Raw genomic sequence first — 14,265 nt, forward strand, 5'->3', positions numbered from 1 at the left:
TTTTACATGAGCAGAATGTGTGCTTTTATTTAAAATGCATCTCTGGGTTATTTGTGGGGCATAGGAATTCCTTCATTTCCCCCCCTCCAAAATATAGTCCGGCCCCTCACAAGGTCTGAGGGACAGTGGACTGGCCCCCTGCGGATAAAGCTTGCTGTTCTACAATATCCTCCCCACCCCCCTCACACCTGCCTTGGTAGAGGCTTTGATTTGCCTTTCTGGGGAAAAAATAGGCAGATGGCTGATAAAACACTGCTGCATATGGTCCTCCGTCTGTGTTTGAGGGGAAAGTACTTCTTTGTTACCAAACATGACATTTTACGCCACATTCCTCCCCCCCCCTTTTTTTTAATATACTAATGCGGAGGCAGTGTAATGAAACTCTGCCTGGAAGCAGAGTTGGGATATCCTGGGAACTATCCTTTGCTGGTAGTTTGATGGTTCAGCCCAACTTTCCACCCCACCCCTTAATAAAATAATGATTCTGGGTGATTCCCAAGAGCCCCACCCCACCCCAGTTAGCATCACTTTCTCAAATATCATGGGGAGAAGGGGGGTCCTGTGAAGAAAGGTTGCAGTTTTGGGGGCTTCCTAGTTTGTAGAAACGGTTAATGAGAGGCAACATGAGAGTAGCTTCCATGCATGGGGTGGACAAAGTGGACAGAAATAATAATAATAATAATAATAATAATAATAATAATAATAATAATAATGCAGTGGTATCTCTGGATGCGAATGGGATCCATTCCGGAGCCCTGTTTGCATCCTGAAGCGAACGCAACCCGTGTCTGCGCTTGTGCGGGTCAAGATTCGCCACTGCTGCGCATGCGCGTGACGTCATTTTGAACGTCTGCACATGCGCGAGCGGTGAAACCCGAAAGTAACACGTTCCGTTGCTTCTGGGTCGCCGTGGAGTGCAACCCGAAAATGCTTAACCTGAAGCAACTTTAACCCGAGGTATGACCGTAATAATAATTTATTTATACCCCGCCCATCTGGCTGGGTTTCCCCAGCCACTCTGGGCGGCTTCCAACCGAATATTAAAAACAATACAGCATCAGACATTAAAAACTTCCCTAAACAGGGCCACCTTCAGTTGTCTTTTAAAAGTAAAATAATTGAAAAAGGTTTTTCCTAACACTAGAACTCATGGGCTGCCAATGAAGCTGAATGTTGGGATATTTGGGGTAGAAGAAAGAAACTCCTTCACACACACAGAGTTAAACTATTATGGCATGTGGTCCCACAGGAGGCACCTGTGGCTTTAAAAGAGGACTGGGCACATTCATGGAGGAGGCGACAATGACCACAATGGCTATGCTTTGCCTGCAAGAAGCAGCCGTGGTTCTGAATGCCCATTGCTGGGAACCTCAGGAAGGGAGAGAGGGCTCTTGCCCCCGGGTCCTGCTCCTGGGTTTCCCGTAGTGGGCATTTGGGTGGCTGCACTAGATGGGCCCTTGGCTTGATCTGGCAGGCTCTTCTTACTTCATTTTATTTATTTCATAAAATTTACAGACCACTCGATTGTAGAAAAAACTTGAGGTTTACAAAAAAGATTAAAAGGTACAGGTAAAGGACCCCTGACAGTTAAGTCCAGTCGCAGACAACTCTGGGGTTGCGGCGCTCATCTCACTTTACAGGCTGACGTTTGTCCGCAGACAGTTTTTCCAAGTCGTGTGGCCAGCGTGACTAAGCCGCTTCTGGTGCAGCGGAACACTGAAACCAGAGCAGTGCACGGAAACCCCGTTTACCTTCCCGGCGGAGCGGCACTTATTTATCTACTTGCACTCTGACGTGCTTTCGAACTGCTAGGTGGGCAGGAGCAGGGACTGAGCAATAGAGCTCACCCCATCGCGGGGATTCGAACCGCCGACCTTCTGATCAGCAAGTCCTAGGCTCTGTGGCTTAGATTACAGCGCCACCTGTGTCCCTTACAAAAAAAGATAAAGCAGTGCAATTATCACAAAAAAAATTATAACCATAATTTAAAACATACAGAAAGTTTAGACGGCATAGAATAGATTCAAGCAGATTAAGACTCATACGAACTGTCTAAAATGTGGGGTGCGCTTGTCTAAATAAGAATGCCTTCAGCAGGCACCAAAAAGAATACAGGCAGGGAGTTCCAGAGTGCCAGTGCTGCCACACGAAATGATCCAGTTTTTACAGATGTGCTGTGGGCACTATGTGGCAGGGCCCATTCCCTCAGTTGAAGCGGTCAAGCGGGCAAGGCAGTCCCGTGGTTGAACTGGTCCAAAGTTAAGGGCTTTATATACTCACAGTGACACCTTGGACGCAACCTGGTTCTCATGTGCTTTCGGGGAATGTTCCCTGTGACAGCTGAAGTAGCCTCAGGTTCCACACCCCTGGATATTGTTGCAGAAACGTGTAGTGGCGCCCAGTATTCTAAGAACGGCAGCAAATGCTGCTCCCCTACAGTTGCCAGCATCCCACGAGTTGCAGTGCGATGCAGTGGATAAGTGTATCTGACTTGGTTTGGGAGACACCTGGGTTTAAAGCCATGCTCTCTGCCTTGAAGGTCACCTTGGGGCTGTCACTGTCTCTCTGCATGACTGTGGCGATCACACAGGGTGCCTGGACTTTTCACCGTCTATTGATCCCTGTGCCACCACTTTATTTCTTGCTGCCCCCACCCAGGCCCCGCCTAGTACAATACTGAGTCCAGTCAGGGTTAAATTGGAAGATAACTTTTTGTTTATTTATTACAGTTTAACAAGCGTGTGGCTTCATAAACGGTATCAGTCAATGACATTCATGGGGTGCCTATCCAGACCTATAACTTCCGCTACCTGCTCTCACTCACTAAACCACCTCTCAGATATTTACTTGTCTTCCTAAGCCCTAACTGTTCCTGACTACCCACAGACTCTGTCCCAATTCACTCCCACTCCAACCAACCACCCAACTCCCAACAAGCTCCTCCCAGTGCTGCTTTTATAGTCCCTCTGACTCCACCCCCTGGGTTCTGATTGGGTAACCTGTTTAACTATTTCACCTCCAGCACTCTCATATGTTAACGTCACAATGAACTACCCCACACGGTGGTTTTGAGGATAAAGTGGGGACGGGTGGAAGAGGCTGAAGCATATACACTCAGCGGTTCCCAAGGTGGGAGTTAACTGCCTCCTAGGAGGCAGTAGGGTTACCTGCACGTCCGTGTGTGTGCACGCGTACCTGCGTGCTAAGAGGCAAGGGGGTGTCAGAGGGCAATTTAAGACTCCTGCTAAGTGACTTTAAACCAGACATTGGGAAAACGGTATCACTTCATCAAGCCCATCTGTTGCATTGAGAATTTACTGAACAGTGAAATAAGTTTCTAAAGGTGGTACGCAAGACTAAGCAACAAAGCTGGTATCACTGGACCCAGTTCATCAGTTTCATTGGCTTAATCAAACCAGATAGTTTTAATTGGATTTTGAGTAAAAGTGCAATGGATTGTTTGAATTTTATAGTGTTATTATCTTCCCTAGTGGGTTGTGCAAACTGCTATTCAGAATTATGCTTTCTAAAGAGTAGGGCAGCAGGCCCTGGGGACGAGTTCATGGAGCCAAGTGGGTGGGAGCCTGAGAAAGGTTTGGGAGCTATAGGTCACAGGCATGCTTTATGGGAACGAAGGAGGGGGCCTTCCCAGTGGTGGCTGCTCCCAGACTTTGGAACTCCCTCCCTAGAGAAACCAGACTGGCTCCCTACTTGCTGTCCTCCTTGTTCTAACAGGCTTTAGGGGGCTGAATGCTTTCAGTGAAAGGGCTGTTTGTTGGCATCTGTCTGTCTTGAGAGACAATCGAGTGCCCCTCTGGGGGTGAAGACAAACCTCTGTGTTAGTAGCACCAAAGTGACCTCTCCGGGCAGTAGGGCTGGGCAGTGTGTGTGTGGAGGTCCGGGCTGGGCTGTCCATACGACAAGACCACCCCCTTGACTTTGCTGATGGGGTCCAAACGAAAGCAAAGCAAGATGTTTGGCACAAGCTTGGCTGCAGGAGCTGCTGGAAGGAGGCATACAAGGCGCCATCCAACCATTTAGGGACTCTATTCTGGATTTGTGTGGGCTTTACTCGTGAGCCCACAAGGCAGCAGAGGTTTAGGATCAGAGTTTTCTGTCTCCTAGATGGGCTACCTTCCCAGGTTGACAAGCTCCATCTGCCCCTTGGCTACTCTCACCTGGATTAGCCGGCCAGTTGAAGCCATTCCTGGGGTGTGAAATTAGTGAAATGTATAAACTTGAAAATCATAAATAAAAAATTCAAAGAAAATAAAATAAAAGGGGTCAGGAATCCATAGAAAAAGACTTTGGGAATCCCTTCCACCGTTGAGCCCTATGTGTTTTGAAAATACATCATTTTGGCTTCTGCAAAATCTACCATATTGGCCCAAATATAAGCCACACTTCTCCCCCAAATTCCGACCATGAAAAGTTAAAGTTTAGCTTATATTCATGCCCTTACAAAAATTGGCTTTTTGATCAGCTGTGAGGTGGCGCACTGTTGCAGGGAGCCATTCAACTGATCTGCGGCAACTCGGGACCACATGAGCTCTGGGCATGCCGCATGAGCCTATCAGCTGTGAGGCGTCATTCCCCCAAGGTGAGCAGCGGCTGCTGCCCACGCAAGGTTTCTCCTACGCGCTGCAACCTCTGGTCAGCTGTGAGGCTGTTCCTTTACAGCTGGGCAGCATCTGCTTACTGTATTTGGCAGTGGGCGACCGCATGCGCTTCTGTGGTGAGAGTGTGCTTGTTTGGGAGAGGTGCTTGCTGACCCCCTTTTCATTTGGCCCCCCAACCCTCGCTGGGGAAGCCTTGCGTCTGAGTGTGTTCCTTGTTGTGTGATTGTGCTTTGTTGGGCGGGTGCCTTTCAGAATCCCCCCCTCCAATTTTAAGGGAGCAGCTTATATTCGGGTATTGTCTTTTTTTCTCCTCCAGTTTTAAAGGTGAGGCTTATATCCAGGTGCGGCTTATGTTTGGGCAAATATGGTACACCCCTGGAATGTCAGCCCCGAGTAAGTTGTGGACTTACTCAGGGAGACAGGGTAGGTGGGTAGGTAAATTCTCCACCCCCATGTTGTGAGCTGTTCTTCTATCTGTAAGCTGCCTTGAATCCTTGCCGTGGAGAAAGGCAGGGTATGTATTGATTGAATGAATGAATGAAATAATTTATGCCAATCTAGGAGAAAGACGTGGGTGGCACTGTGGGTTAAACAACAGAGCCTAGGACTTGCCAATCAGAAGGTCGGCAGTTCGAATCCCCACAATGATGGGGTGAGCTCCCATTGCTCGCTCCCTGCTCCTGCCAACCTAGCAGTTCAAAAGCACGTCAAAGTGCAAGTAGATAAATAGGTACCACTCCAGCGGGAAGGTAAACGGTGTTTCCGTGTGCTGCTCTGGTTCGCCAGAAGCGGCTTAGTCATGCTGGCCACATGACCCGGAAGCTGTACACCAGCTCCCTCGGCCAGTAAAGCGAGATGAGTGCCGCAACCCCAGAGTCGGCCACGACTGGACCTAGTGGTTGGGGTCCCTTTACCTTTACCTAGGACAAAGAAGGGATTGGCAAAATGTAACAAACTTTCTTTTGCCTTCTTGCTTCCTTTCAGGTCCAGATGATGAAAGAAACCAACCCCAGGTGGAAGCCCATATTCATTGTGAAACCTGACGGTGGTTGCCAGGGGGACGGAATCTACCTCATTAAAGAGCCCAGCGACATCCAGGTGACGGGGAGCACCCCTTTACGACCTGCGGTGGTCCAGGAGTACATGTCCAAGCCCTTTCTCATTGACAATCTGAAGTTTGACATCCGCCTTTACGTCCTGCTGAAGTCTCTGGACCCGCTGGAGATCTACATTGCCAAAAACGGGCTCTGCCGGTTCTGCACGGAGCCCTACCAGGAGCCGACCCACAAGAACCTCCACCAGGTCTTTATGCATCTGACCAACTACTCCCTCAACGTCCACAGCGGGAACTTTGTCCACTCAGACAGCGCCAACACAGGCAGCAAACAGACGTTCTCCAGTATCCTGAACAGGTTGTCCTCCATCGGAGTCAACATTGAGGAGCTCACGGATGAAATCATTTCCTTGGTCATAAAGACTGTTATTGCCATGGTCCCTAACTTGAAAGTTTACTACCAGTCAGATATTCCTGCCGGAAAACCAGGACCTTCTTGCTTCCAGGTGAGCCAAGACTTAGACTAGAGGGCATCTGGGGGTGCGTAAGAACATAAGAAATGACCTGCTGGATCAGGCCCAAGGGGCCCCCGCCTGGTGTAGCATCCTGTTCTCATGGTGGCCAGCCTTATGCCTCAATTGAGAAAGCTGCAAGTAGAATTCGAGCCCTCTCCCTCCCAGTGGTTTCCAGCAACTGGCGTACAGATCATTGCTGCCTCCAACCGTGGAGGCGGAACATAGCCATCATGGCTAGTGGACATGGATGGCCTTGCCTCCTCCATGAATTTGTCCGATCTTCTTTTAAAGCCAGCCAAGGTGGTGGGCATCACTGCCTCCTGTGGAAGTGAGTTCCACAGTCTAATTCTGTAATGTGCATTTTCTTTTATCTGTCCCAAATGTTCCAAGAATATCATTCAAGGCAACAGAAGTTCTTGCTGACGTATCCCTCGTCAACAGATACTGCCTTGGTTTGCTTGTTCATTTTCAGACTTGTTATTTTTATAGAGGCTTGTTATTTTCAAGCAGACAAGATATAAGAGCATAATCAATTGCCATGATTCGAATCAATACACCCTGTCCAGAATCTATCCAGGGCACATGTTTAATGAAATAAGAACCTAAGATGAGCCTGCCATATCAGGCCGTGGGATGTGGGGTTGCGGCATTCGGCATCTAGTCCAGAATCCATCTCTCTTTTCTGCATGCATGCATATACATGTGCAGGCAGAAGGTGGCCAGTTGGTTTCCACACTTTAAAATACCAGGAGAAATAAGAGGACGAGACTCTGATGGGACTGGACCGCGTGTGTTGCCTCTGAGCCACAGGTTGCCTACCTGTGATCTAAATGGCTCAGATCAGCCTCCCTGAGCATGGCGCCCTCTAGATGCACAGCGCTGACGAGGACTGGTTGTAACATGAAACATCTGGTGGTGACAACAGGATCAAACAGACCTTGCTGGCGGCTGCATCCCTCACCACAGTTGCCCAGATTCCCATTGGAGAAGTGCCATGGCTGGAAGGCATGTGAGGACAACTAGGACCAGGAAAAGTTATTGGGGAGGATCTTGCAGCTGCCATATGTCCACCACTTCTGAGCTGCAGCCCCCCCCCCCCCCGGTGTGCTTGAGACAAGATTCAGAGTTGGGACTCCATCCCACACTCTTTTAACTACCCTGTTTTTACTGTTAATATTGCAGTTCGATTTATTAATCGCTTTCTAAGCTGCTGTCTGGGGATGCGGGTGGCGCTGTGGGTTAAACCACAGAGCCTAGGGCTTGCCGATCAGAAGGTCGGCGGTTCGAATCCCCGCGACGGAGTGAGCTCCCGTTGCTCGGTCCCTGCTCCTGCCAACCTAGCAGTTTGAAAGCACGTCCAAGTGCAAGTAGATAAATAGGTACCGCTCCGGCGGGAAGGTAAATGGCACGCGCTGCTCTGGTTCACCAGAAGCGGCTTAGTCATGCTGGCCACATGACCCAGAAGCTGTATGCCAGCTCCCTCGGCCAATAAAGCTAGATGAGTGCCACAACCCCAGAGTCGGCCACGACTGGACCTAATGGTCAGGGGTCCCTTTACCTTTGCCTTTAACAGCCACCAGAGCTGTCTCAAGGTGATCCGCACATAAGATCATTAAAAAGAGTTAAAAGAACAACATATACATTTGAAACCCCAGCAGGTGGACATCCGTGGTAAAGAACCATTTATCTAGCTGGTACCAGCCTATTGGAACAAAAATGTCTTCCACTGTTTTTAAGAAGGTTCAGATAGTGCTTGTCTGTTGTATGTTGTTTTGGGTTGCCTTGGGCAAGATAAAAGTGACTAAATGAATGAATGAAATAACAGTAATATCTCGACAGGAACTCACCATTCCACAGGACAGGGGCAGCCCCACTAAAAAGTGCTGCTCCAGGTTCCTGCAGGCAGAGTTCCTGAGATCTTTGGAACTTGCAGGAGAGACTTGACTGCAGGCTGCAATGATCTCTTGGGTGTATAAGGGATAAGGCAAGTAATCTGGCCCTGAGCTGTGTAGGGAGTTATATGTCAGCACTAATACTTTGAACTCAGCCTGGTCCTTCTCCAGTTTGCAGACACAAGGGAATAGCAGTGGGTAAAGGCCACCAGGAGGCTTGGACAGGGCTCCTTGTTTCCAAATTGTGGAAATCCACGCCAAGGTCATCAAGAGACTCTTCCTCCAGACACAAGGCTGTAGTCTTCCGACTCCCTCCCTCGCCCGGCTTGCTTAAATCAGAAAATATATTCATTTTCTCTTCTGTTTTCTTCTACTTGTTTTTGCCAGCGAGGGTCAGAATGAGCAGAAATCTCAGTATCTCCTCCTGACCTTTGCAAAATTGCAGTTCATGCCATCCTGACCAAAAGACAGCTGTGATTATCTGAGCAGGCTGTGTCATTAAAGCCAAGAGGAACTGCCACAGTAACCATTTGCCAATTAGTGCCTCGAAATCTGCAGTCAAAATACTGTACTGTGGGACCCGTCTCTGAGCAATATATCTCTCCCTTTCTCTCCCCCGCTCCTTAGCTTCTCCTTCCACCAGGAAACCACCTTGTTGTAACCATAGCAAACCTTGCTTTTAGCAATCTATGGCAGCAATCTTTGGTGGGACACTATAGGCTACGACCGATTAACGTGCGTCCGAAAGATGTGCGACCACACCCAGTGCCAAACCCAGAAGTGACACAGATTTGTCACTTAACACCTCACGAAAAGGGCAGAACGGGCGGGGTGCTCTTATATGAGCTCTGCAGATACAGGTGAAACGAAAAATTATAATACAGTGGTGCCTCGCAAGACGAAAAGAATCCGTTCCGCGAGTCTCTTTGTCTTGCGGTTTTTTTCGTCTTGCGAAGCAAGCCCATTAGCGGATTAGCGCTATTAGCGCTATTAGCGGTTTAGTGGCTATTAGCGGCTATTAAGGGATTAGAGGCTATTAAGGGATTAGCGGCTATTAAGGGATTAGCGGCTATTAAGGGATTAGCGGATTAGCTGCTAAAAGGCTATTAGCGGCTTAGTGGATCAGCTGATAAGCGGCTTAGAGAACAGCTGTTAAGCGGCTTAGGGGCTGGGGAAAAAAAGGGGGGGGAACCCCGCAGAACTCGCAAGACATTTTCGTCTTGCGAAGCAAGCCCATAGCAAATTCGTTTTGCGAAGCACCTCCAAAACGGAAAACCCTTTCGTCTAGCGGGTTTTCCGTCTTGCGAGGCATTCGTCTTGCGGGGCACCACTGTATCGTGGAAAAGTTCCTTTATTTCAGGAATTCAACTTAAAAGGTGAAACTCATATATGAGATCAACTCATGACACGCAAAGCGAGATCTGCTTCTACTTCTCAGAGGTCCAATCTTGCTTGATTTGCAATCCTTGTTTTGCTGATTTCCTTGAATATTCTAATTTTCTGAGATGGTTAATTTGGGGTTTTCATCCTCTGTACGCCGTGATCATCGCAATGATAACAAAGAAAGGCTTGACATATCTCGCTTTGCATGTCACGAGTCTATCTCATATATTGTTATCTTTTCATTCAGCAGCCTAACAGCCCACGGATAGAAGCTGTTCTTTACCCTGTTGGCGCGACTAATCCTGCTTCTATATCTTCTGCCTGAGGGCAGGAGATCAAGAAAGTGCCAGCCAGGGTGTGAATCATCCCTGAGAATTTTCCTCACTCTCCTGAGGCAACGTTCTTCCGCTATTTCATCCAGCGGATTCACGGGACAGCTCGTAATTGGGGTGGGTAACTGTAGTAAGAACTCTTCCACCCAGGAGAAGTTTATCCAGATACGATGACATTAGTGCCACTCCTTTTCTGTAAAAGTCAGGTCAAACAGGGATGCCTACATTGCCATGTTTTCACAAGGCTCTGGGAGTGTCTGTGAGAACTTCTGTGGTCTTGATGGTTTTGTTGGAAGATAGAATAAAGTACTTCTTCAATGCAGTGCATAGTTAAAGTGTGGTCCTTGCTCCCGCAAGAGGCTGTGATGGTCACCAATTTGGATGGCTTTAAAAGAAGATTGGATGAATTCATGGAGGAGACAAGGTTATCAGTAGCTGCTAGCCATGGCTCTGCTCTCCCTCCATGGTCAGCAGCAATAATGCTTCTGAAGACTGGTTGCTGGAAACTGTGGGAAGGAAAGGGGGGCTCTTGTGCTCTGCGCCTGCTTATCAGCTTCCCATAATGGGCATCTGGGTGGTTACTGTGAGTTTGAGACCCATCAGCTACCTTCACCTGGTGTAGCCAGCCAGTCAAAGCTGTTTCCCAGGGGAACCAGGCAGAGAGCCTTCTTGGTGGTGGCGCCTGCCCTGTGGAACGCCCTCTCAGCAGATGTCAAGGCAATAAGCAACTATTTTGCTTTTAAAAGACAACTGAAGGTGGCCCTGTTTTATCTTTCTTTCTTTCTTTCTTTCTTTCTTTCTTTCTAACCTGCCCATCTGGCCGGGCTTCCCCAGCCACTCTGGGCGGCTTCCAACAAGGATTAAAAATGCATTAAAATGTCACACATTAAAAACTTCCCTGAACAGGGCTGCCTTTAGATGTCTTTTAAAGATAAGATAGCTGCTTATTTCCTTGACATCCGGTGGGAGGGCGTTCCACAGGGCGGGTGCCACCACCAAGAAGGCCCTCTGCCTGGTTCCCTGTAGCTTTGCTTCTCGCAATGAGGGAACCGCCATAAGGCCCTCAGCGCTGGACCTCAGTGTCCGGGCAGAACAATGGGGGGGGGGGAGACGCTCCTTCAGGTATATAGGACCAAGGCCGTTTAGTGCTTTAAAGGTCAACACCAACACTTTGAAGTGTGCTCGGAAACGTACTTGAAGCCAATGTAGGTGTTTCAAGACCGGTGTTATGTGGTCTTAGAAGGGAAGTTTAGGGAAGTTTTTAATGTTTGATGCTGTATTGTTTTTAATATTCGGTTGGAAGCTGCCCAGAGTGGCTGGGGAAAGCCAGCCAGATGGGCGGGGTATAAATAATTTATTATTATTATTATTATTATTTAATTAATATTATAACAGGATGCTGGACTAGATGGTCCTTGTTTGGCCAGATCCAGCAAATTCTTCTCTTGTTCTTATTTTATTAAAAGCGTGCCCTGGGTGGATTGATTTGAATCAGGGCAATTGACTAAGCACTCACATCTTGTCTCTGTGTTAGCTTTATATCTTGTCAAGTTTGAAAATGAAGAAACAACCCAAGGTAGCATAAATCAGCAGTTTAATCAGCGAGTGTATCAAAAAGGCTGATTCAATGGCCAAACCAAGTTTCATTTCATTCATTTAAATTTATATGCCACTTCACATTTCAGCAGAAAACTTTAACTGTAAAAATCCCTTTACAAAGGAGTCAATACAAGACATATAATACCATCCGCATTCAAATCAAGCAATGCTACATCTCCTACTGCCAACCATAGGAATAATTCCACTTTAAGTGACGTAATTAAATAAATCTCTAAACCATGAATATTAAGCAAAACTAAGAACTACAGAAACAAATCATATGCAAAAGATAAGAATATATCAAAGTACATCTAGATGTGCTATAGTTACAATATATAATTGTAGAATCATAGACATCTCCATAAATATTCCAAAAACATGTAGCATTCTCTGTTTGTGGAATGCTCTCCCCAGTAAGGCTCGCCTGGCGGCTTCATTATACGCTTTTAGGTTCCAGGTGAAAACGTTCCTTCTCAACCATGCATTGGGCTGATTGACACCCTATATTGTATCATTTGTTCTTTTCGTTATGTGTTTTATGTTTTATCTTGTAATTTTATGCTGTGAACTGCTGGAGATCTTCATATGACGGGCAGTGTACAAATTAAATAAATAAATACAGCTATCTTATTTCATTTATTTATTTATTTAACAAAATGTAGGAAGAAAGCTTTTTACTAAAATATATTACAAAAATAATCTTAACCCCACTTACTGCTTTCCATTGATTCTACAATGGTGCCCCGCAAGACGAATGCCTCGCAAGACGGAAAACCCGCTAGACGAAAGGATTTTCCGTTTTGGAGGTGCTTCGCAGGATGAATTTGCTATGGGCTTGCTTCGCAAGACAAAAATGCCTTGTGATTCCTGGGGTTTTTTCCCCTCCCCCCCTTTTTCCCAAGCCCCTAAGCCGCTTAACAGCTGCTCGCTAAGCCGCTTAACAGCTGATCGCTAAGCCGCTTAACAGCTGATCGCTAAGCTGCTTAACAGCTGATCTAAGCTGCTTATCAGCTGATCCTAGCCGCTAATAGCCTTTTAGCAGCTAATCCGCTAATCCCTTAAGCCTTTAATAGCCGCTAATAGCGCTAATCCACTAATGGGCTTGCTTCGCAAGACGAAAAAAACGCAAGACGAAGAGACTCGCGGAACGGATTCTTTTCGTCTTGCGAGGCACCACTGTACCCGATATATGTGTGTGTGTGTGTGTGTGTGTGTGTGTGTATTTATATATATATTCTTTAAATGGTGCAATTCTGATAATTAACCACATTAGAGTATTTCTTTACATTATGCCAGAACTTCCTCAGCTGGCGCCGTCTTGGTGTTTTTAGGCTCCCAACACCTTCCACTTTGGACTTAATGCTAAGCCACAAACCATCACGGTTTGTTGCTCATGCTAAGAGAAGATTAAGGCAGTAACCACCTGCCCATTCAGGGGAAACCATTATTAATTACGTGTGATGTGTGAATGCAGCCATTTTATCCAGCAGAGGCAAGGATTCCGTTTAGAGATTAACTGTAGGGCTGGTTCTGAAAATGCTTAATGTCCAGCATAGGGGAGTTTGGAAATGTATATATATATATATTTAAAAATCTGTTGTCTCTTGTCTCAAGATTTTAGGGTTTGACATTCTTCTGATGAAAAACCTGAAGCCGATATTGATGGAAGTCAATGCTAACCCCAGCATGAGAACTGAACATGAGAAAGAGGTGAGTCTTTTCCTTCAGCCTCAGCCAGGCTACTTTAGAGACTTTTCTCTGAAAGGCAGAAGCTGGCTGTGGACTTCAAGAGCTCCTGCCTCCCCTCAGGGTGCCACCTCGCTTCCTTCCTCAAAATAATAATAATAATAATAATAATAATAATAATAATAATAATAATAATAATAATTTATTGTTTATACCCCACCCTCCCCGGCCAAGACCGGGCTCAGGGCGGCTAACACCAGGTATAAAAACAATTGATTGAAATACAACTTAAAAACAAGATTAAGTACAACATTAAAATGCAGCCTCATTTCAGTAGGAACTCAAATCAACAACTTTTGGGGGATGAAAACATCAAATCTTCACTGAGGCCAACTATCCAGACTGGTCCTACGTGGGCCAGAAAAAAAGCCCGGGAAGTCCCCAAATAGGAGTTCAATCACAGAAGGATAAAGGAAAAAGGAAGAGGGGAAGGGGATCAAGTTGATTCCAAGCCGAAGGCCAGGCAGAACAACTCTGTCTTACAGGCCCCGTGGAAAGAAATCAGATCCCACAGGGCCCTGGTCTCATGAGACAGAGCGTTCCACCAGGCTGGGGCCAGTGCTGAAAAGGCCCTGGCTCTGGTTGAGGCTAATCTGACTTCCTTAGGGCCTGGGACTCCTAGGGTGTTGCTGTTTATCGACCTTAAGGTCCTCCATAGGGCATACCAGGAGAGGCGGTCCTGTAAGTATGATAACAATAATAATAACATTTATTTATACCCCGCCCTCCCCGGCCAGGGCTGGGCTCAGGGCGGCTAACACTGAATATAAATTACAATAAAACGTAATAGAAGAAAAAAGGGGAAAAAACAATTAAAATACAGCTTAAAATGCAACCTCATTTTAGTAGTAGCTCATAAATCAAGAGCATAAAGGGAAGAGATATCAGATATTCACCCAAGCCAGCTATCTATGCTGGTCCAACATGGGCCAGCAAAAAAGCCAAGTGAAAATTTATATACCAAATCAATCAATCAATCAATCAATCAATCTTAATTACGGTCCAGAGACCCACAAAGCAATGCACAATTCATACAGCCTACATCCAGGTTAAACAAGCATTTCGTTCAGAATATAGGGATCATTGGTTCTTGCAATCACCGATAAAAACTTTGCCACTGCTAAT

The 14,265-nt window shown here is 46.7% G+C and overlaps 1 protein-coding gene across 1 annotated transcript in view; it reads left to right on the forward strand.

Annotated features, from left to right (window-relative positions):
* TTLL11 (tubulin tyrosine ligase like 11) overlaps positions 1–14,265 on the forward strand; it is a 78,633-nt gene that overhangs the window by 25,758 nt on the left and 38,610 nt on the right. The window contains exons 4-5 of the mRNA XM_083423063.1: positions 5,604–6,179; positions 13,009–13,104. Coding sequence (XP_083279189.1) covers positions 5,604–6,179; positions 13,009–13,104 — 672 coding nt within the window. The remainder of the gene's footprint in view (positions 1–5,603; positions 6,180–13,008; positions 13,105–14,265) is intronic.

This window comes from Podarcis tiliguerta (genome assembly GCF_965153285.1).
Source record: "Podarcis tiliguerta genome assembly, chromosome: Z".
Taxonomy (NCBI): Eukaryota; Metazoa; Chordata; class Lepidosauria; order Squamata; family Lacertidae; genus Podarcis; species Podarcis tiliguerta.